This window comes from Hypanus sabinus, chromosome 31 (assembly GCF_030144855.1).
Source record: "Hypanus sabinus isolate sHypSab1 chromosome 31, sHypSab1.hap1, whole genome shotgun sequence".
NCBI classification, from domain to species: Eukaryota; Metazoa; Chordata; class Chondrichthyes; order Myliobatiformes; family Dasyatidae; genus Hypanus; species Hypanus sabinus.
The window spans coordinates 20,162,635-20,186,698 of NC_082736.1; the positions used below are offsets into that span (position 1 = coordinate 20,162,635).

General features: G+C 45.5%; 2 protein-coding genes and 1 pseudogene across 2 annotated transcripts; 2 read left to right on the forward strand and 1 right to left on the reverse strand.

Moving 5' to 3' along the window:
• LOC132383935 (uncharacterized) overlaps positions 1-20,641 on the reverse strand; it is a 109,281-nt pseudogene extending 88,640 nt beyond the window's left edge.
• LOC132383937 (late histone H2A.L3-like) lies at positions 189-7,918 on the forward strand. Its single transcript, XM_059955124.1, has one exon. It carries the CDS (start codon positions 1,627-1,629, stop codon positions 2,008-2,010), a length of 384 nt encoding a protein of 127 aa, XP_059811107.1. The 5' UTR covers positions 189-1,626; the 3' UTR covers positions 2,011-7,918.
• Positions 8,578-18,984, forward strand: LOC132383936 (histone H1-like). Its single transcript, XM_059955122.1, has 2 exons — positions 8,578-8,588; positions 15,086-18,984. Exon 2 carries the CDS (start codon positions 15,483-15,485, stop codon positions 15,894-15,896), a length of 414 nt encoding a protein of 137 aa, XP_059811105.1. The 5' UTR covers positions 8,578-8,588; positions 15,086-15,482; the 3' UTR covers positions 15,897-18,984.
• Positions 20,642-24,064: the final 3,423 nt, after the last annotated feature.

Sequence of the window (24,064 nt, forward strand, 5' to 3'; positions counted from 1 at the left end):
CTCGTTCGTCAACGATATCTTCGAGCGCATCGCGGGTGAGGCTTCCCGCCTGGCACATTACAACAAGCGGTCAACCATCACTTCCCGGGAGATCCAGACCGCCGTGCGCCTGCTGCTGCCTGGGGAACTGGCCAAACACGCCGTGTCCGAAGGGACAAAGGCAGTGACCAAATACACCAGCTCCAAGTAAAGCTCCCCAGTGAGATGATCGAAAACACAACGGCTCTTTTAAGAGCCACTCAGAATTTCAATGAGAGAGTTATACTACCATTTAGATAATAAATTATACATATTATATGTCTGGTGACTTTTACAAGAGCTAAGTCGCGGTTGGAATAACCTCCCACTGCACTGATAAGGAGTCGTTACCTCCCCTTCCCCATCAGTCCGTCCCACTCGGTATCCACACCAAGCGGAGGATTGCTGCCGTTGTTGTTTTATTTCTGGCTTCAGGAGTTTATTGGTTGCAGTTGGGTAACACCCGAATCACATTTTAACTCATGCCTGAAAGACCTCATGACTCTTTCACAGAACAACTTTTTAAAATTGCAGACTAGACGCTGTTCACAGTTTGAGAAGAGCAGTTTGTCCATAACCTGATAACGTTCACACAGTGACCGACCGCGGGCAGAAGCTGAGGGTCAGTTTTTTCGGTTCATGGAAACATAGAAAATAGGTACAGGAGTAGGCACTTCGGCCCTTCGAGCCTGCACTGCCATTCAGTATGATCATAGCTGATCATCCAACTCAGAACCCCGTACCTGCTTTCTCTCCATATCTCCTGATCCTTTTAGCCACAAGAGCCATATGTAACTCCCTCTGAATGATAGCCAATGAACCGGCCTCAACTGTTTCCTGTGGCAGAGAATTCCACAGATTCACCATTCTCTGTTTGAAGAAGTTTCTCCTCATCTCGGTCTAAAAGGCTTCCCCTTTATCCTTAAACTCTGACCCCTTGTTCTGTACTTCCCCAACATCGGGAACCATCTTCCTGCCCAATCCCAGTAGAATTTTATACGTTTCAATAAGATCCCCCCTCAATCTTCTAAATTCCAGAGAGTATAAGCCCAGTCGATCCAGTCTTTCTTCAAATGAAAGTCCTGCCATCTCAGGAATCAATCTGGTGAACCTTCTTTGTACTCCCTCTATGGCAAGAATGTCTTTCCGCAGATTAGGGGACCAGAACTGCGCACAGTTTTGAAAGGGTTGAAAGGAATTAGAGAATTGAGTTCACAGACACTCCAAAATCAACTACAGTTGTATTAAATGGGCCCTATTTCAGTAACAGAGGGAAATGCGAAGACTCAATCTTAAAACAGGTCTGGAATTATTTAATTTCAAATTATATTTAAATAATAAGTTGATTTTTGGAGGGCTTTTTCCAAATTTCAGTGCACTTTGGGGAGGAGACGGTTACTATCCGCGCTTCAGCTTTTACGGACTGCTGATTGGTGATTAAGGCAGTTCTTCGATTGGGACGTTTCTCTTCACCAATGAGAATAAGCAGGATCACACCAATCACAAACATCAGATTCTATTCTCAAAGAAGGTATAAAAAGGGCGAGTGGAGCGGGGTGAACATTCCTTTATTCTCTTTTGAAGTTAGCAGTTGCTGTGACTGTGGAAATGTCTGGACGTGGAAAAGGCGGCGCTGGCAAAGCTCGGTCCAAAGCCAAATCTCGCTCGTCTCGGGCTGGACTGCAGTTCCCGGTCGGCCGGGTTCACAGACTCCTAAGAAAGGGCAACTATGCTGAGCGGGTGGGTGCCGGAGCTCCGGTCTATCTGGCTGCTGTGCTCGAGTATCTGACGGCCGAAATCCTCGAATTGGCCGGCAACGCGGCCAGGGACAATAAGAAGACCCGCATCATCCCCCGGCACCTGCAGCTGGCCGTCCGCAACGACGAGGAGCTGAACAAGCTGCTGGGAGGGGTCACTATCGCTCAAGGCGGTGTGTTACCCAACATCCAGGCCGTACTGTTACCCAAGAAAACCGGCGCTGCCAGTAAGTGAAGTGACGTAAGCTGAACCTGTTTACCCAAAGGCTCTTTTCAGAGCCACTCACAATGTCCATGAAAGGGCTGAGCAGCGGGTGATTTCCGTCCTTTTGATATCCTGTATCTGTCACAGCCTCGACATGTTTCTTCCGGGGGTAAACCGATATAAGTCTGCACAGAAACCGGTTCGCTTCAGTCCCGACTCATTTTCTCCCCTCAGCCGGCTGAATGGAGTTCACTCCCCTTACAGAGTGTCAGCGGATCACTGGGCGCAGTGTCGTGAAATAAACTTCCGGAGTCAGCACCGGGAGGGTGAATTTAATCTCCGACCACTGCACGACTCCGCTCTTGATCACCCAAAACCGCGTTATCTGGTTTCCACATTACGGTTTCACCCTGGACCGTTCCGGTTTGCAGCAGGCGGGAACATCGCCTGTTCGTTGCTTCATGAGTGATTCCCATCGCCTCACAGAACAATAATATTTGCGACTTTCATTTCAAAATCAGGTTTATCATCACCGGCATGTGACGTGAAATTTGTTAACTTAGTAGCAGGAGTTCAATGCAATACCTAATCTAGTAGAGAGAGAGAGAAAAAATAATAGTAAATAAAACATAACAAATACACAAGTATATTGAATAGATTTTTTATAATGTGCAAACACAGAAATACTGCAAATTAATGAACGCTGCGTTTATGTGACACCGCTCCCTAAAAATGTCCTGGGTACTATCTGCAGCTTCTTTCGGTCTTGTGCAGTAGCCCCTCCATACCAGACAGAGATGCAACCTGTCAGAATGCTCTCCGCGGTACGGCTATGGAGTCTACAAAGGTACATTTACCCTGTGAAACTGACGGTATTTATTGAAAAAAAAACTCGTCCACCAAGGCCTCTGAATATAAATGAACAGTTTGCGAAAGCAACGGTCAGTTTGGTCAGATCTCCCGAGAGGCTCCCTCTGTGAGGCGGTGGGTGGTCTGAGATCAGACTTTGGTTTGTGCAGGGTGGGTGCATCGACTACTTCAGCACCGTAGTACCAGTCACTTCTCTACAAATTCCTGAGTCTGTCTAATAATTCCCTGAATACCCCTGTGTTCTCTGCCTCCGCCACCACCCCTGACAGTGCATTCCAAGTCCCCATTTCTCTCTTTCCTTCACTTTCTTCCTCTGACCTCAAACACATGCCTTCTAGTAGAAGACATTTCACTCCTGTGAAAAATATTACTGGCTGTCTACACTAACTATGACAAGCAGGTTTTTATAATCTTCTATAATATTTCTCCTGAGCCAATCCCATCAGATGAAAATGTTCCAGCATGTCCAGCCTCTCCTCACCACACACCTCCTCCAGACATCCTGGTGAACCTCCTCTGCCCCTGCTCCAGAACCTCCACATGCTTCCCATAATGAGGTGACCAGAACTGAACACTATACTCTCACTGTGGCCTAACCAGCATTTTGTAAACCCGTAACATTATATCCTGGTGCTTGAACTCAATGCCTTGTCTGATGAAGGCAAACATGCCATATACTGACTTTTCCTCCCTGTCAACCTGTGCTCACAGTCAATCTCAACATCCTTCTCTTTGCCAATACTATTCTTGTTCCTACCATTAACAGTGTACCTACCCTTAATGTTGGATCTCCCAAAGTGCACCCCTGGGTATCCTTTTTCACCACAATGAATGTACAGAATGCAATGGATTATCTTTAATCCTACTCGCCAGAGGTTTTTCATCACTGTTTCTAGCTCACTAAATGTTCTTGCGTTCATTTCTGTTTTTTAAATATCGTCCTCAAACACCCAGGTTGAGTCCAGCTTCCTCAGCCTTACATATGTTTCTCACTCTTCATTGACAAAATTTGCTTCCTCTCTCATCATCCAGGGTTCCTGAACCTTGCCATCCTTGATCCTCCTTCTTACTGGAACAAACTGGCCCTGAAACACTGTGCAGCTGATCATTAAACAAACTCATGTCACATGTGTATTTGTTTCAAAATCAATCCTTACAGTGTTAAGCATCAAACTTAGCTTCAATCTCTCCATTCAGTGACTGGTGTTCTGGTTCACATCCCCATCAATCTAATTTCAACCCTCTCAGGAGCAGCAATAATCCTCATGATACAGACCCTCCCTCCAGTGAAGGTGCAAACCATCCCCCTTGTAAATGTCACCTCTGGAATAGAAGAGGTTCTGGAATGTTCTGGAATCCTGAAATGTTCTGGAATGTTCTGAAATCCTGTTCTGGTGTCCCTGCACCAGCTCCTCAGCCACAAATTCATCTGCTCTAACTTCCTGTCCCTAACACCACTACCACACAGCATGGGGAGTAACCGGGTGATTACAACCTTTCAGGTCCTGCCCATCAACTTGTTCCCTGACTCTCTATATTCACTCTGGGACCTCATCCCTTTTCAAGGCCCCAGACAGTCCTTCCAGGTGAGGCAACACTTCGCCTGTGAGTCTGCTGGAGTTGTCTATTGCATTCAGCGCTCCCGGTGTGGCCTCGTCTACATCAGCGAGGCCCAACGCAGATTGGGGGACTGCTTCGTCGAGCAGCTCCGCTCCGTCCATCACAATAGACAGGACCTCCCAGTTGCCACCCACTTCAACTCTGCCTCTCATTCCCCTCTAGATATGTCCATACATGGCCTCTGCTACTACCATGATGAGGCCAAACTCAGGTTGGAGGAGCAACACCTCATCCACCATCAGGGTAGCCTCCAGCCTGGTGATATGAACATTGAATTCTCCAATTTCTGGTAATTCCCTCCCCCTCCCCCTATCCCAGGTCACTCCCTGCCTCTCTCCCCTTTCTACTTTCTGCTCCTTTATCTCTACTTTCTGCTTTCTACTTTCCTTTCTGCTTATCCCCTCCCCCCTTATCTCTCCTCTGATTGGTTTTCTACCTGGTGCCTCTAGGCACTACCACCTCCTCTATCTCTATTACTGGGCATCGGCCCCCTCTTCCCCCCATTCCTGATGAAGGGTCTCGGCCCGAAACGTTGGCTATTTTCTCACAGATGCTGTCTGACCTGCTGAGTTATTCCAGCGTTGTGTACGTATTCTCTCATCCCTTTTCTACCTGTCCACTGGTACCGACATGAACCACCACCTCTGGCTGAATGAACCTTGTTCAGCAGCTGCTCTGAGACGTCCCTGACACTCAGTTATACAATATACAAAACTTTTTGAAACCATCTAAGAAAGTGTTTAGGAGAGGAAAATGATCAAATAGGAAGGCAAGCTAGCCATTAATATTAAAGAGGATACCAAAAGTTACTTCAGATAAACAAAGTGTAAATGAGAGGCAAAAGTCAATATTAGTTCTTTGGAGGATGATGCTGGAGAGGTAGTAATGGGGTACAGGGAAGAGGCAGAGAAGCTGAAGAAGTATTGTGCTTCAATCTTCACTGTAGAAGACACTAGCAGTCTGCTGGAAATTCAGGAGAATCAGGGGGCAGAAATGAGTGAATTAGCCTTTACTGAAAGATCTGAAGGTAGATAAATCAGCTGGACCAGATTTTCTACACCAGTGCTATGAAAGAGATGACTGAAGAGATTAGTAATAATCTTTCCATAATCCCTGGATTCTGGCATGGTTTCGGAAAACAGGAAAATTGCAAACATCATTCAACTCTTGAAGAAGGGAGGAGGGCAGAAGAAAGGAGGCCAGTTGGTATGACGTCAGCGGTTGACAAGATGATGGACTCGATTGTTAAGGATGTATTTTCAGGTTACTTGGCAACACATGATAAAATAGGACAAAGTCAGCATGGTTTCCTTTAGGGGATATCCTGCTTGTTGAGTGTGTTGAAATTCCTTGAAGTAATAAGCAGGATAGACAAAGAGAATGGATGTGCAATTGGATTGTTAGAAGGCCTTTGACAAGGTGCCACACATGAGGCTGCTTAAGTTAAGAACCTATGACACAGGACAGATACGAGCATGGATTAAGACTTGGCTGATTGGCAGGAAGCAAAGAGAGGCATAAAGGGAGACTTTTCTGGTTGACTACAATGACCAATGGCATTTTTTGGGATCGCTTCTTTTAATGTTACAGTTAATGTCAATGATTTGGATGACAGAATTGATGGGTTTCTGACCATTTGTAGATTAAAATAGATAGGAGGAAGCAGAGAGGCTTAGATAGAATGTGAGAATGGGCAAACATATGGCAGGTGGAATAACATGTCGAGAAGTTTATGGTCAAGGACATTGGTAGAAAAATTGAAAGGATAGACAATTGCTCTAAAAGAAGAGAAAAATCAAAATCTGACGTGTAAAGGAACTTTTGAGTAGAGAAGGTTCCTGAAGGTTCATTCGTACTGTGAGCAATTCTGGGCCACTTATTGAAGAAAGGTGTATTGACATTGAAGAGGGTTCAGAGGAGATTCACGAGAATGATTCCAAGATTGAAGGGTTATCATATGATGACCATTTGATTGTGCTGGGCCAGAACTGACTGGAATTCATAAGAATGAGAGGGAATTTCATTGAAACCTATTGAATGTTGAAAGGCCTCGGTAGAGTGGATAGGGAGAGGATGTTTCCTAGAGGGGGAGTCTAGGAAGAGAGGGCACAGCCTCTGACTCTAAATGGAGATGAGGAGGAATTTGTTTAGCCACAGTGTGGTTCAACCATGGAATTTATTGTCAGAGGCAATCATTGGGTATAGGTAAGGTAGAGGTTGATACATTCTTGATTTGTCAGGGCATGGTGGGTTAAGGGGAGGTCAGGATATTGGGGCTGAGAGGGAAATGGATCAGCCATGATGAAGTGTAAGAGCAGACTCAATGGGCCAAAGGGCCTAACTCTGCTACTATATTTAATGGTTTTACAACAGAAAGGCTCCATCCCAGACAAAATCCTGGTATACCTGATCTACACTGTTCCTGCTTCCTGCGATTGGCATGGGATGGGGACCAGAGACCCAGTTCACTCATTTCAGTCATCATGTTCTTTCTACAGTGTGTCGACCAGACCTGCAGACAGAATTCCAGCAGTGTGGGAACCCACATGTTATCAAGCTGGTGCCTAAAACCTCTTTGTTAATCTATTATCTCTTTATTTTCTGCCATTGACACCCACACCATCCCCGAAACTCACTGTGGTTTACAGATGTAGTTTCACTTCACAGCAATAAGTCTGTTCATATTAAATATCTCAGTGTTATTTGTCAAATCTCTATAGCTTTACATTTCACAAATTGCTGAAGGAATCAGCAGGTCAGGTAGCATCTATGGGGAAAAGAGTACAGTCGACGTTTCGAGCCGAGACCCTTCAGCAGTTCTGCTTTTCTTTCCCATACATGCTGACCCATACATTGTGACCCCTATTTCCATCCAAGGGGTCAGTGTGGACATGGTGGAGGATTACACATACTTGGGGATATGAATTGACAATAAACTGGACTGGTCAAAGAACACTGCGGTTGTCTACAAGAAGGGTCAGAGCTGTCTCTACTTCCTGAGGAGACCGAGGTCCTTTAACATTTGCCAGATGATGCTGAGGATGTTCTCCGAGTCTGTGGTGGCCGTGCTATCATGTTTGCTGTTGTGTGCTGGGGCAGCAGACACCAACAAACTCATTCGTATGGCCAGTGATGTTGTGGGGGTGCAACTGGACTTTCTGACGGTGGTGTTTGAAAAGAGGATGCTGTCCAAGTTGCATGCCATCTTGAACAAACTCACCCATCCACTTCATAAAGTACTGGTTAGGCACAGGAGTATGTTCAGCCAGAGACTCATTCCACCAAGATGCAACACTGAGCGTCATAGGAAGTCATTCCTGCCTGTGGCCATCAAACTTTACAACTCCTCCCTCGGAGTGTCAGACACCCTGAGCCAATTGGCTGGTCCTGGACTTATTTCCACTTGGAATAATTTACTTATTATTATTTAATTAATTATGGTTTTATGTTGCTATATTTCTACACTATTCTTGGTTGGTGCGACTGTAAGTAAACCCAATTTGCCTCGGGATCAATGAAGTATGTCTGTCTGTCTGGCCTGCTGAGTTCCTCCAGCATTTTCTGTGTGTAGTTTGGATTTCCAGCATCTGCAGACTCTCTCTTGTTTGTGGCTTTATATCTGGCTCTCTTTCTTTTTTCGTACATCTTTATTGTTTTCCTTTACTGTAAGTTCTTTTTCCCTCCCCCAGCTATAGAATTAACACTGAAATGTCTCGGTGTGCAGTCACTGTCCGCTGTTGCTCCTGTGATTGACAAGTACATTGCTCCTCCTCCCGGGCTGCGGCCAAGATATCATCTGACGCGCATTCCTTTCACTGCCCTGATGTCACAGAGTCAGAGGGCCTCCGGAACGTAGTTGCCTTAGCAACAGGCCGGTTCAAGTCTCCACGTGGAAGGATCCTGGGTTAGAAGTGGAGAAAAGGCTTTCACCCAGACGGGCCTTTTTCATGAAGGGCTCAGTGATTTATTTGCAACATTTGCGGGTGACCGGCGGCTCCTCTGATTGACAGCACAACCCCGTCCTTCGGGCCGCAGCCTCCCGCCTCGTTGCATCTGACGTCACAGCGACGCACGCTGTCTCTGTGAATCGTTTCCTCGGCAACGGGCGCGGGAATGTGGTAAGGCCCCGCGGAGGGGGTAGGGGGAGTACCTTGGGCCCGGGGGTCTGTGCTTGTCCAACCTCGCCTGAAAACCCCTAACTGAAACTGTCCTTCTTGTGATGTGGCAACCGGCTCTGATCGCAAGATTTTAAAATGTTTCTAATGTGTCCGCCACAATCACTGGCAGTTTAGTCAAAATACTCACCATCATCTGCCCATTATGTCTGATCTGAAATACCTGCCTTCTTGTTTTTATCAGCCATTTCCTGTGAAAAAGACTACCTGCTTTTACCTTGTCTATGCTCCTCATGATCTACAGACCTCTACTAGGATCATCACTGAATCTGCTCTGCTCCAGGGAATAAAATACTAGTCTATACAACCACTCCTTGTAATTCAGACTCCCCAGGACGAAGCAAACGTCTGCTATTTTTTTCTCTCTGCACTCTCTCTAGTTTAAGAACAGTTTCCTATCAACACTATACACAATATCCCCCGTCAGTCCTCACCAAAGACTTGTATATCTACAAGATATCTTCTCAAATCAAAAAAAAATCTTCTCAACTCTTATACTCTGCAGTGACTGAAGAAGGCCAGCAGGTCAAAGACCATATCTAGCTGAGATGTCACTTTCAGTGAACTGTGCACTCACATGGATATTGTTTCTATAAATTAGACACAACTAGACAGAGACCTCCAGTTTGAGGCACAGCCCTCAACCGTCAGCCTCTGCTTCCTGTCACTGAGGCAATTATGAAACCAATCAACTATCTCCCCTGGATTCCATCTCTCAGATCTAACCTCCCAGACCAGAGTCAAAGGCCTGTCTGCTGTCCATTTAGACAACATCCGCAGCTCTAACCTCATCTACGCACTTGTGAAACTCCTCAATGAGCTGCAAGATAATTGTTAAACATGATTTCCTTTGCACAAAACTGTGCCGTCTGTCTTGAATCAGACCAAATGTTGGTAGATCCTGTTTCTCAAAACCTCCTCCAACAAATTACCCAACACTGTTATCAGACTGATGGGCCAGTAGTTTCCTGACTAGTTTCCTGGCACCGCATTAAAACAAAAGACCTTAAGTCATTGGAACAGGATTGGGTCTTTTGGCTCATCCAGTCTGTTCCATCATGCCTGATTTATTATCCATCCCAACCCCATTCTCTGGCCTTTTCCCCATCTTTGATGCCCTTAATAATAATTAAATCCTTCTAACCTCTGCTTTAAATAGACCTACTGACTGCCTAAATGGCCGCCTGTGCCAATGAAATGTATCAATTGATCACCTTCTGAATACAGAAATTACTCATCTCTATTCTAGAAGGGCATCTTTGTATTGAGGGTGCAGCCTGGTTCTAGATTCTTCCATTATTGGAAACATCCTCTCATATCAATGCTACCTACGCCTTTCAACATTCAATGTGTTTCTGTATGATGCTCCCTCATTCTTCTAGACTCCAGTGAGTACAGGCCCAGAGCATCAAATGATCATTATATCCTAACTTTTCAGACTTGGGATTATTCTCGTGAATATCCCCTGCAGCCATTGCAATGTCAGAACAGCCTTTCTTAGAAAAGGTACCCAAACCTGCTCATGATACTCCAAATAAGGTCTGACTAAAGCTTCAGCATTAGATGTTTGCTTTTATATTCTAGTTCTCTTGGAATGAATGCAAATATTGCATTTGCCTTCTTACTACCATCTAAACGTGCACATTAACCTTTAGGGAATCCTGCACTAGGAGCCACAAAGTCCCTTTACATATCTGATTTCTGTTCTTTCCCTGATTAGATGGAGTCTACGCCTTTATTCCTCCTCCCAGAGTACATGACCACACGCTTCCTTACACTGTATATTGTCTGGCACTTTGTCCATTCTCTAAATCTATCCAAGTGCTACTGCAGACTCCCTGCTTCCAGAACACTGTCTGCCTCTCTGTCTATTTTTGATTCATCCACAGACTTGGCCTCAAAACTGTCAATTCCACGTTAGTCACTCTCCAATCATGTCTAACCTCAACTGATGCCTGTGATGAAGCAACAGTCTCTCCCGTGGCCTCTACAGTGTATTCTCTAACTTCTCACAAAATACAAGAATGTACCTGATAAGGCCCGGTAGATTTAACAACCTTAAAGCAACTTAAGGCCTCCAATATAGATCCCTGCTAATTTGAATGTGGTCTAAGATATCACATCTGATTCATGCCATTTCCGTAACTTAATAACTTTCCATAATTTTCTCAATGGTGAAATAACTCAGAAATATTCATGGAAAGCCTCTCCCATTTCCTTCAGTTCCACACACAGATGGCCATCCTCATCTCCAAGCGGAACAATTCTGTCCAAATTCCCTTTTCCTCTGAATGGACCGAAAGGGGATTTTGCTCACTTTCCTTTCCAAATCCTGATCTTCTCCTATTGTATTCCTAACTTTTATGAGAGATCCTATGTCTAGTAATATTCTCGAACAATTCCCCGAGCATTGATCCATGTCTCACCAGTCCATAATTTCCTGGGTTGACTCTGTTGCCTGAGGAACAACATGCCCTGGAATATCAGCATTCCCTTCTCTGATCTCACTATCCTCCAGGACCACATTGATGAATACTGATATAAAGTACTGGTTTAGTCCCTCACCCACTTCATACGTAAACTCTCTCCTTTGTCCTTGTGTTGTCGTACCCTCTCCATAGTGCCCCTTCTCCACAAAGTCATTTATTTCCTATCCCCGTTTGACACGTCTGATTCTCTGTTTAACTTCTCTCTTGCTTGCTTCATATTGCCAGAGGCCTTCTCCAATTTATACATCTGAAACATTCCTTATCTTTCATTTTCTATCAGATTGAATTCATAACATCTCTTACCCCTCTACCAGACTTTACCAACCTTGTCTTTCTTCCACATAGAAACAGTCTGAATTCTGACCTTTAACCACTAGTCACATGTCAAATGTGGATGGACAAATCAGAGCTGCACCCATTCCCCTCACCTGAGTTCCTGTCCAACACAGTTTCGCTTAGCTATATCCCAATTGACCACATTAACTCTGTGACGAGTCCTGCGCTTATTTGCTGCTCCCGGAATGAAACTTCTATCAGTGGCTAGGCTCATTTTCCAATACAATGTCTTCTGTGACCCACTTCCCTGGTTAGACTACCCACTTCTATTTTAAGGAACATCCCAGTATTCTTCTAACATACGCAATGATATCTAAGCCCCTGAGTCTAAGGGAGTCCCAGTCAACACTGGGGAAATTAGTCATCCACTACAATGACCCTGTTGCTTTTACATCTTTCATTCCCTGCTACATTTCAGTTTCTTTACCTCCTGCTGGCATTTGGGAGGCCAGTAGCACAACTCTATCGGTGAATGCACCTCTCTTATCCTGAGCTCTATTCACACTGGATAAACCCTCCAGTGTGTTCTCTCTTAGTCCCTCACCCACAATTCCATATAAAGGCTGATCTGCCATCAGCCTCCTCTTGTATGTGAATCCCACTTCACATTTATCTTGCTTCTCTTTAAATCTTTATGGTCATCCAACATCTCCACTCCTCTCAGTTAGGGGATTCTAGTGTTTGTTATACAGTGTTTTGTTTGTTTTATCATGTCTGGTCTTGTTGAACAGTGCAGGCATGTTCTTTGGTTTCCTGCAGTTCACAATTTTGTGTGCCACAGTCACAAACAGGCATGTGATTATGGAGACGGAGAGGGAGTTTAAATGAAGTGAACATGGGCAGTTGGCATATTTTGCATGTCATAGTTCCCTGTAAGGTGTTTGATTGTGCATAGTTAGGCAGTTACCAAGATCCAAAAAAAAAGAAGTTAGATTTAAAGAGAGTGGTCATTGTATGAGTGGGCCAGAATTGGAGAGGGGAGTTGAGGCTTCGGCACTTCTGAGAGGTGTAGGCAAGGAAGATAAGTTTCTCTTTATTCCTTATTTCTCCTTTATTACACATTTGGAGCAGAAAGGATACTGCCTAATATCAGCTTGATAGAAGAAGTCAGAGGGTGGTCGTGGCAGCTTGTCATTCAGGTTGGAGGCCTCTGACCAGTGATGTTCACCGGCATCGGTTCTGGTACTGTCATTTGTCAATGATGTGAACAGTTTCTCTGACATTGTTGTGAATGTGATTAGTGAGTTTGCAGATGACATCAATGTTGTTGGTAGAGTGGACAGTGAAGATTCTTTGAGAGTACTATGGGATCGAGATGACCTGGGGAAGTCGGCCTAAGAATGACAGATGGATGTTGATGGGGACAAGTGTGAGCTCTTGCATTTTGAGAAGTCCAGCCAGGGAAGGACCTGCACAGTAAATTCTTGTTCCTTGCAGAGTATTGCAGACAGAGTGTCCATGGAATACAGGAACATCATTCACTGAAAGTGACAACACAGGTAGTCAGGATGGTGAAGATGATGTTTGGCCTATTTGTCTTCATTGGTCAGGGAACTGAGTACAGGATTTGGGATGTCATATAACAACTGTAATCGTCAAAGTGAGATTGCACTGTAATGTGCACAGTTCTAGTCACCCAGCTACAGGAAGGATGTCATGAAGCTGGAAAGTGTGGAGAAAGGTTTGAGGAGGGTGTTAGTGACACTGGAGGATTTGAATTATTAGCAGAAGTTTGGACAGACTGTGACTCGCCTTCTCACCCGAGAGATTAAGGAGCTGACCAGTGACCATCCAAAGCTTCACAAAATCAGTACGCGATCACTGTTTGTGTCAGGGTAGGGAAGTAAAAATTTACAGCACAATTGTTTAAGGTGTAGGGGAAACATTTAAAGGCTTCCTGACAGATGGGGGGATGTTGCATGTTTGATTAAGGAGACCAACACTGCAGTAATGTGAGGGATTTGATGAGGTTTTCTAAGTAAAGGATTTAAATAAAATGATCAATTGTGATTTCGATGGGATTACACTGCTCGCCTCCCAATAGGCTGAGATATTGTGGAGCAGACATGTTGGTAAATCACACAGAGGTGTATAGGAACAGGCTTACAGCAGTCGGGCATTTTGACATCCCCAGTATTAACCAGATTATATGAAAAGCTTCAGTTTCCAGGAGTAATTTGGCAGATGCAGGACCAGTTCATCCCTCAGCAGAAACAATATTCGAAAGGGAGAATGAGGCAACCATCACCAACAATGGAAGACAAAAGCAGCATAAAAGAACATGAGAGAGCAGAGAATATCACAAAAGTTAGTGGGAAGCTAAAGGATTAGGGAACTTAAAAAGAACAGAAGGTAACTAAAATTGTAATTTGGAGAGAACAGATGAATTATTAAAGTAACTGGCCAATAGTATAAAGGAGGATACAAGATTTTTTTCAGACATTTAAAGAGTAAAAGAGAGGCAAGAATGGATCAGGATTCAGGTTTCCCATTCTCACCTTCAGAATCACATCCCTCCCTGATCCGCTTTTACACTGTTTAGTTTATTCTGTATTTCTTTCTTAACCCGGCAATCTTGATCATTTATTGAAGAGGGCCACAGCGTGGCAAATGGATTTGAATACAGATAAATGTGAGGCAGTGCACATTGCAAAGTCAAACCAGTGTAAAACTTACACTATGAATGATCGGTCATTAGGGAGTGTACTGGGCTGGAGAGATTTAGGGGTAAATCTCTCACATTGAAAGAGGTGTCACTGGTAGACAGGGTGGTGAAGAACGGGGTTTAACATGCTGGTCTTCATTAGTCAGGGGATTAAGTATATCAGTTGGGACATTATGTTACATTTGTGTAAGTGACTGGAGGCCACACTTATCGTTTTGTGTACAGCTCTTGTCACCGTTTTAGGAAACGGGTTTAAACTGGGGAGAGTGTAGAAAAGATTTCCAAGGATGTTTCCGGGACCTAAGGTTCTCAGTTACACAGAGAGGTTGGTCAGACAATGTCCGTTGTCCTTTATTCCTTGGAATCAGAATCATTTATCATCCTGTTATATGACAAGGAATCTGTCATTTTATTTTGACAGCAGTACAATGCGATGAAGGTGCAGATGTGAACAGTGTATCAGCATAACGCCAAGAGATTCTGGGAATCGCCAACAACGCGGACAAAATACTGGAGGAACCCAACAAGTCAGGCAGCATCTCCCACCAGAGTCCTGATGAAGGGTCTCAGCCCGAAATGTCGGCTGTTTATTCCCACCATTGATGCTGCCTGACTTGCTGATTTCCGACAGCATTGAGTGTGTATTGTGTCAGAGAGAGTGAGTTAAAGGAGAGGCGGCTTAAACCAGTGTCACTGTGTTTGTGGGTCCGAACACATCGTAGGATTTCTCAGCGCCTCCTGTAGAAAATGTAAAGATTTCTTTTGTTATGGAAGCGTCCCACTCCCCGGCTCAGTCCCGAAGAGGGAATTAACCGCAAAGTTTTAATTAGTTTAAATAATTCAGCCGCAAAGCAGAGAACAGGTCACCGGTCGGGAGAAAGGACGCGGGCAATGAAAACGGGTTAAAACAGAAAGCGCTGCGTTTAATCCCGATTAAACTTTCTTTCCAGCGAACATTTTGGCCTCAGTGAGAGACAGGGACTAGTCCGAGTCTCCGCAGCGTCCGATTTGAATTGGAATCGGCGAGTTTTTGAGGAGAGAGAAACACAGAAAAATGAATCTGCCGTGAGCTGAAAGTAGGATGTCCCCGCCGCGTCCGCTCGCTGCCTTTAAATTGCTCTTTGCCGCCACCTTTCGCTTTATTTCTCATTCAGTTCTGATTGTTAGAAGGATTTACCAGAGTCGCCGACATGACTGAGACAGCACCCGCCGAAACGGCTCCTCCAGCCGCACCCGCCGCCGCAAAGAAGACCCAAGAAGGCGGCTGCTGTCCGGAGCAAACTAACCGGTCCCACACTGGGCGAACAGATCGATAAGATCGTGTCGGGTTGTCGAGATAGGAAGGGTATGTCCTGCGCGTCCATCATGAAGGCTCTGGCCGGCAGCGGTGTCGATCTGGTGAAACGTCGCCCCCAGATCAAGATGAGCATCAAGAGGAAAGTGGAAAGCGGCTCATTGGTTCAGATGAAGGGCTCTGGTCTTTCGGGATCCTTTAAAGCCGGTAAAGGGAAAAGTGCCGTGAAGGTGGTGAAGAAAGCGAAGAAGCCATCGGCAAAGAAATCTCCAAACAAGAAATCTCCCAGCAAGAAGCTTGGCGCCAAGAAATCAGCGGCTCAAAAAGCGGGAGCTAAGAAACCCGCGGCTAAGAAAGTGGCGCCAAAGCCCAAGAGCCCCAAGAAAGCCGCAGCCCCGAAGACGAAGGCGGCCATGAAGCCGAAGTCCAAATCCGCGAAACCCAAGAAGACAGCAGTCAAAAAGTGAATTGAGAATACACCATTTGTAAATACCTTAACCCAACGGCTCTTCTCAGAGCCACCCACATCTCAGAAAAGAGCTGATTCAAAGTTTTGTGATTCCCGTCCCGGGTCTGACTGAGCTTTCCGGGGGAACTTCTCACATAGAACCGGAGATTGACGGTACCTGACATATGGTGCGGCACGTCTCAGTGTCTGAAATGAGACACGGATGCCCGAGCTGAGATTGAGAGATATGGGATGTGGGCAGTTTCAGGCCCAATTCCTTCTCCGATGCCGGGAGAGAGTCACTAAGACATTGACACCAGCGGAGATTCGGCTGAGTTGATTGGGAACTGCTGAAACCTATGCGACACGGGAGGGGGCGTGTTGAGAGAGGGATCCGTCTCTGGGGACGGCCTGCAGCGGGAGGATATATGAGGATATATATACCCGGTAGCATTGCCGACTGACCTTCATTTGGGTCCCAGCTACAAAAGTACAGTATATTTACACAAAACACCAACATCAAACATGTACCGTATTTGGCAGCCCTTTCCTTTGCCGTGGTAGTGGCTCTTAAAAGAGCCTTTTCTTGTGTTTGACAATAGACAATAGGTGCAGAAGTAGACCATTCGGCCCCTCGAGTCTGCACCGCCATTCTGAGATCATGGCTGATCATTCACTATCAATACCCAGTCCCTGCCTTGTCCCCATATCCCTTGATTCCCCTATCCATCAGATATCTATCTAGCTCCTTCTTGAAAGCATCCAAAGAATTGCCCTCCACTGTCTTCCGAGGCAGTGCATTCCACACCTCCACAACTCTCTGGGAGAAGAAGTTTTTCCTCAACTCTGTTTTAAATAACTGACCTCTTATGCTCAATTCATGCCCTCTGGTACTGGACTCTCCCAACATCTGGAACATATTTCCTGCCTCAATCCTATCAAATCCTTTAATTATCTTAAATGTTTCAATCAGATCCCCTCTCAATCTCCTCAATTCCAGTGTGTACAAGCCCAATCTCTCCAATCTCTCTGCGTAAGACAGCCCTGCCATCCCAGGAATCAACCTAGTGAATCTACGCTGCACTTCCTCAATTGCCAGAATGTCCTTCCTTAAACCTGGAGACCAAAACTGTACACAATATTCCAGGTGGGGTCTCACCAGGGCCCTGTACAAATGCAAAAGGACATCCTTGCTCTTGTACTCAATTCCCCTTGTAATAAAGGCCAACATTCCATTTGCCCTCTTCACTGCCTGTTGCACTTGCTCATTCACCTTCATTGACTGATGAACTAGGACTCCTAGGTCTCTTTGCATTTCTCCCTTACCTAACTCTACACCGTTCAGACAATACTCAACCCTCTTGTCCCTGCTTCCAAAGTGGATAACCACATTTATTCACATTGAATGACATCCACTCACCCAGCCTATCCAAGTCTCCCTGTATTCTCCTAACGTCCTCTACGCATGTCACACTGCCACCCAGTTTAGTATCGTCAGCAAACTTGCTGATATAGTTTTGAATGCCCTCATCTAAATCGTTGACATAAATTGTAAAGAGCTGTGGTCCCAATACAGAGCCCTGTGGTACCCCACTAGTCACCTCCAGCCAGTCCGAGAAACACCCATTCACTGCTACGCTTTGCTTTCTATCTGCCAACCAGTTTTCTATCCATGTTGAAACCCTGCCCCCAATGCCATGAGCTCTGATTTTACTCACCAATCTCCTATGTGGCACCTTATCGAATGCCTTCTGAAAATCTAGGTACACTACATCCACTGGCTTACCCTCGTCCTTGTTACACCCTCAAAAAACTCCAACAGATTAGTCAAGCATGATTTGCCCTTGGTAAATCCATGCTGGCTCGGCCTAATCCTATTACTGCCATCAAGATATGCCACTATTTCGTTCTTAATAATGGACTCAAGCATCTTCCCCACGACTGACGTTAGGCTAACAGGGCACTAGTTCTCCATTTTCTCCTTCCCTCCCTTCTTGAAAAGTGTGATAACATTAGCCACTCTCCAATCTTCAGGATCTGATCCTGGATCTAAGGAACATTGGAAAATGATTACCAATGCATCCGCAATTTCCTGAGCCACCTCTTTTAGAACCCTCGGATGCAGACCATCTGGACCCAGGGATTTATTAGCCTTCAGTCCTATCAGTCTACTCATCACAGTTTCTTTCCTAATGTCAATCTGTTTCAATTCCTCTGATATCTTATGACCCTGGCCCATCCATACATCTGGGAGATTGCTTGTGTCCTCCCTGGTGAAGACAGATATAAAGTACGCGTTAAATTCTGTTGCCATTTCCCTGTTTCCCATAACAATTTCTCCCAATTTATTCTTCAACGGGCTAACATTGTTCTTAACTGTCTTCTTTCTCTTCACATAGCTAAAAAAGCTTTTGCTATCCCCTTTTATATTCCTGGCTAGACTGAGCTCATACCTGATTTTTTCTCTCCGTATTGCTTTTTTAGTTAAGATCAGCTGTTCCTTAAAACTTTCTCAATCATCTGTATTCCCACTCATCTTAGCCCTGTCATACTTCTTTTTCTTTAATGCTATACAATCTCTGACTTCCTTTGTCAACCACTGTGCCCCTTCCCCCTCTTTGAATCCTTCCTTCTCACTGGAATGAACTGCTTTTGCATGTTTTGTATTATCCCCAAGAATATCTGCCACTGCTGATCCACTGTCTTTCCTGCCAGGGCACCTTCGCATTTAACTTTGGCCAGCTCTTCCCTCATGGCTCCGTAGTCTCCTTTATTTAATTGCAACACTGACACCTCTGATCTGCCCTTATCCCTCTCAAATTGTAGATAAAAACTTATCATGTTATGATCACTACTTCCTAATGGCTCCTTTACTTCAAGATCACTTATCAATTCCTGTGCATTACACATCACCAAGTCCAAAATAGCCTCGTTCCTGGTTGGCTCAAGCAGAAGCTGTTCCAAAAATACATCCCTTAGACACTCCACAAACTCCCTATCCTGGGGTCCAGCACCTACCTGATTCTCCCAGTTCACCTGCATGTTGAAATCTCCCATAACGACCTCATTACCTTTAACACATGCCAATGTTAACTCCCTAATCAACTTGTACCCAATATCCACGCTACTGTTTGGGGGCCTGTACACAACACCCATTAGGGTATTTTTACCCTTACTGTTCCTCAGCTCAATCCACATCTACTTCCCCTGTTCCTAAGTCACCCCTTGCTAAGGACTGAATCTCATTCCTCACCAACAGGGCCACCCCACCCCCTCTTCCCATATTTCTGTCTCTACGATAGCACGTATACCCTGGTACACTCAATTCCCAGGCCTGATCCCCATTTGGTGTGTAGGCTGGTCTTACGCGCGCTCCCCACGGATGCGGCGGGCCAACTGGATGTCCTTGGGCATAATGGTGACTCGCTTGGCGTGGATGGCGCACAGGTTAGTGTCCTCAAAGAGCCCGACCAGGTAAGCCTCACTTGCCTCCTACAGGGCCATGACGGCGGAGCTCTGGAAACGCAGATCGGTTTTGAAATCCTGAGCGATCTCCCGGACCAGGCGCTGGAAGGGAAGTTTGCGGATGAGCAGCTCGGTGGATTTCTGGTAGCGCCGGATCTCCCTCAGAGCCACGGTGCCGGGCCGGTAGCGATGAGGCTTCTTCACTCCGCCGGTGGCAGGAGCGCTCTTCCGCGCCGCTTTGGTCGCCAACTGTTTGCGAGGAGCTTTTCCGCCAGTCGATTTGCGCGCTGTCTGCTTGGTGCGGGCCATTCTGCTTCGAGAATGAGAATACAGGCTGAAATACACGAACAAGACAGACGAAACGTGCTCCAGCACAGGCTTGTATACCGGTTATGATTAGCTGAACACCAGCTGTCTATTAAAGGATCTCCTTGCAGCGATTGGTTTATTGATTTCATGCAGGCTGGCGGTGAATAACAATTTAGGACAAAATGGGAAACTGTTAACCGGCGGTCGAATTTCATCCAATCAGAATGCACTGTAATTAGCGCCGATAAATTTCAAATCGCCCGCCAATTTCAGCGCACCCAGCAATGGTGCTTGATATTTTTTTTATTATTTACAATTAATTCTATCACAGATCATACATTTTCAGTTTCATTTAAAATCTAAATCACTCAGTTAAGATTTCAATGCATAATTACAGAATTGTTCCTCTGAACGAGGGAACTTATTTCTGACCCAGACGGACTGGAAGATTAAGATCAATATAAGTGCATTCAGCATTTAAAGTAATAACCGTCTGTAAAGGCAGAATCGCCGCTAAATTTCAAGCGGAACAGATTAATCGATTTCAAATGTCATCAGATGAATACAGTAGGATCGATAAAAAATAATTAAAAGGTTGTGGACACGGCTCCCTCTGTGAGGCGGTGGGTGGCTCTCAGAAGAGCCTTTGTGTTGTTCTCGGGAGGAGGTGGGAGTTTTTCAGCCGCCGAAGCCATAGAGAGTGCGGCCCTGGCGTTTCAGAGCGTACACCACATCCATGGCAGTGACCGTCTTGCGCTTGGCGTGTTCAGTGTAGGTGACCGCATCCCGGATCACATTCTCCAGGAAAACCTTCAGCACCCCGCGAGTCTCCTCGTAGATCAGACCCGAGATCCGCTTGACGCCGCCACGGCGAGCCAGACGGCGGATGGCCGGTTTGGTGATGCCCTAGATGTTATCACGGAGCACTTTACGGTGCCGCTTGGCTCCGCCTTTGCCCAGTCCTTTGCCTCCTTTCCCTCTACCAGACATACTGCTGCTTCACTCTGGTCGCTGCTTAGTGACAAACCGACTGCTGATGTCTCCTTTTATAAACAGCGCCCCGACCTGCCCGAGAAACGCGCAGAGAGACAGAGGCGGGGAGGGAAGGAGACAGAGTCAGAGTGACGGACAGAGCCGAGAGCGGCCTCTCATCGTCCAGCTTTACTTCACATTATTACGCCCGCCATTATCCGACACAAAGCGCTTCAGCGGAAGAAAAAACTCCCTCACACACCACGTACAGACCGGTGGATTTCTGGAAATTTGCTGATTCACCTGCTTTAAATTATAGGAAGTGCTTTTCCATTTCGCAAATACCCGAGAACCCCGGTCTGTCCCTCCCCGGCCCCATGACCAGTGCGATCGCCCTCACACACAGCAGTTGGTGGCCGAGGGTGCAGTCATTTCCAGTGAAGAGAGGGTTTTTTCATTAGAACGACTATTCCTCTGGGTCGCGCGGGAAATGAAAGTCCGGTCACTGAAAGGAACAGGATACATTGGGAGATAAAAGGATATATACACCGCGCTTCTGGTGTCTTCTAAAGCCCAGGTAAGGTGGTGGCTGAGGAGCTGGTGCGAGGTGGGTGGGCGCTTCACGTACAAGGATCATTGGGGTCCCGAGGGAAAGTTGCGACGGGTCCAAAGAGGCAATATGTTTTACGGTGACCTTCCTTCGTGCTACACCAAAGGGTTTAAATGAGCAGGTATGAGGTCCAACAAAGTGATTTTCAGGAACTAGGTTAAAAAGCAGGACTTCCAGCATTGTAATTACGGAATTGTGGGTCAAACCTTGTGCTGGTGTGGTGAGAAAGTGATATTTTGTGCAGTTTAAAATTGTTGCTGAGGAACTGATGCAGGAGATCTTCAGATTCGTGGATCAATGGGTTCCCTTCTAGGCAGGTGGGAGACCGGGACAAACATGGCTCTTTGCATCTGAACCGGAGGGGAACCAATATCCTCGCCAGGAGGTTTGATGGTGTCACTTGGCAGAGTTTGAACGGGAATCGCAAGTGGGAAAATGTGTGTATGACAAGACAGTCTGAAAGGAACGACAGCCTATGTCAAGCTAATAAACATGCTGGGACTGATAGGCTGAAATAAGTTTATTTCATCATTAGGAGTATTATGTTGTCGGACAGACAGGGCTGCCAGCTCAACGCTCGTGCGTTTCATTGTTTTACATGTGAGTGGGGTTTAACAGGAGCAGGGGTTACCCCACTGGGAATGTCACAACAAACTGGAAGGCTCATTTACAGAGGCAATCTGCAGTTACACTGATAGGATTATCATACTGGCCCCCAATGACCAGTGTGGGGACTTTATCTTCCCTAGAATTAATTGGAACTTGTTTAATACTTAGATGCACAAGAATTCTTCAGCAAATCTTAACTGTTTGAAACATTATGTACAGAGCCCAACCAGAGGAGAGAACAGGAGGAACTAGTTTTGGGAAATGAGCCAGGCCAGCTGACAGCTAAGAGTCAGTGAATATTCTGGGATCTTATTTTTTTTCTTAGTGATGAGGAAGAATAAAATCAGATCTTGTATGAAGGTACTGAATTGCAGGAGGGCAGGTTAGTACGGAGTAAGACAGAAACCACGGGGAATTGATTGGGAGCAGCCACTGTCAGACAAGTCCACATCTGACGTGCGGGAGTTGTTTAAAGACCAGCAGCTCGAAGTTCAGGATCAGCATGTTCCTGTAAGGAGTAAGGACAAGGACGGTAAGGTAAGGGAACTTTGGATGAATGGAGAGATCCTGAATTTAGTCAGAAGGATATGGAAGGTTTATGAAACTAAAATCAGACTGGGTGTCTTTGAAATATAAAGACAGCGGAGGAATGCTAAAACAGGTGATAGGAGTGGCCAAATGGAGCCACAAACTGCCCTTGCAATGTAGGACCAAAGATAATCCTAAGGCCTTTTGATTTCTGTTAATTAAACAAGGCTAACCAGAGAATGGAAAGGTCAACTCAAGATTAAAGGAGGAATGATGTGGTTGAAGTCAGACCAAGTGGCTGAGGTTCTAAATGAGTATGTTGTGTCAATATTTACTGAGGAGAAGGAACTGAATGTGAATGAAAACAGAGTGGAGCATGCGAATGTGCAGAGACGTGTTGAGATTAAGGAGGAGGTTGGGCTGGGACGTCTGAAAAGCAATAAAGTGGTTAAGACTCCAGGACCTGAAGGCATATATCCTACAATAGTGAAAGAAGCAAATGAGCAGATTGCTGGCGTTTTGACAAGGACCAGTGTGTCCTCGATCACAACATGTGAGGTCCCACAGAACTTGAGAGTCACAAATGTTACAGCTTTGTTCAAGAAGGGATATAACAGGAATCCAGGAATCTATTGGCAAGGCAGCCACATTTCAGTGGCAGAGAACCTACTGGGGAGGATATTGAGGTACAGGATTTATGCACATTTGGAAAGGCATGTCCTGCTTAGGGACAATCAGCATGGTTTTGTGTGGGCAGATCACGCTTGACAAAATTGATCGAGGTTTCAGAGGTGGTGATATAGACTCTAACATATAGAATCAAAATTAGGCCCATCAAATCTGCTCTGTTATTTCATCATGGCTAACCCATTTTCCCTCAAAGCCCCAATCCCCTGCCTTCTCCGTGTAACCTTTCATGATCTGACCAATCAAGAATCTACCAACCTCTGCCTTAAATATACATAAAGTTTTGGCTCCACAGCTGCCCGAGGCAACAAATTCCACAGATTCACCACTCTCTGGCGAAAGAAAATCCTCATCTCCACATTCAACAAAGGATGATGCTCTATTCTGAGGTTGCGTCCTCTGTTCTTAGACACTCCCATCCTCTGCACATCCACTTTATCAAGGCCTTTCAGCATTCAATAGGTTTCAATTAGGTCAGCCCTCATTGACCTAAATTCCAGTGAGTACAGGCCCAGAGCAATCAAACGCTCATCATATGCCAAGCTGTTTCATCCTGGAGGCAATTTTGAGAATCTCCTTTGAAACACATCCAGTTTCAGCTCATCCTTCCTAAGATAAAGGGCCCACAAATGCTCATAATACTCCAGTGAGACCTCACCAGTATTTTATAAAGTCTCAACATTGTTATGATTGGTGCAGATATTGTGGACTGAAGGGCAGGTTGCCATCAGTTCCATATTGTGTACTGACGAATATGTTTGATCTACCAGCTATTGCAGGGACATGGTTACAGAGACTTGGACTGGGAAGTTGACATTCCTACATGTTTAATGTTCCACACGGAATCGGTAAAATGGAAAGGAGCAGGGTAGATTTGTTCATAACATGCTGGTGAAGGGGTGGATACAGTGCCACCAAAAGTATTCAGTCTCCTTTGGAGGTTTTCATGTTTATTGTTTTGCAATGTTGATTCACAGTGGATTTAATTTGGCTTTATTTTCCCACAC

Excerpts from the sequence above, each read along its gene's own strand:
- LOC132383936 (XM_059955122.1), top strand. The coding sequence starts at position 15,483 with ATGTCCTGCGCGTCCATCATGAAGGCTCTGGCCGGCAGCGGTGTCGAT.
- LOC132383937 (XM_059955124.1), top strand. The coding sequence starts at position 1,627 with ATGTCTGGACGTGGAAAAGGCGGCGCTGGCAAAGCTCGGTCCAAAGCC.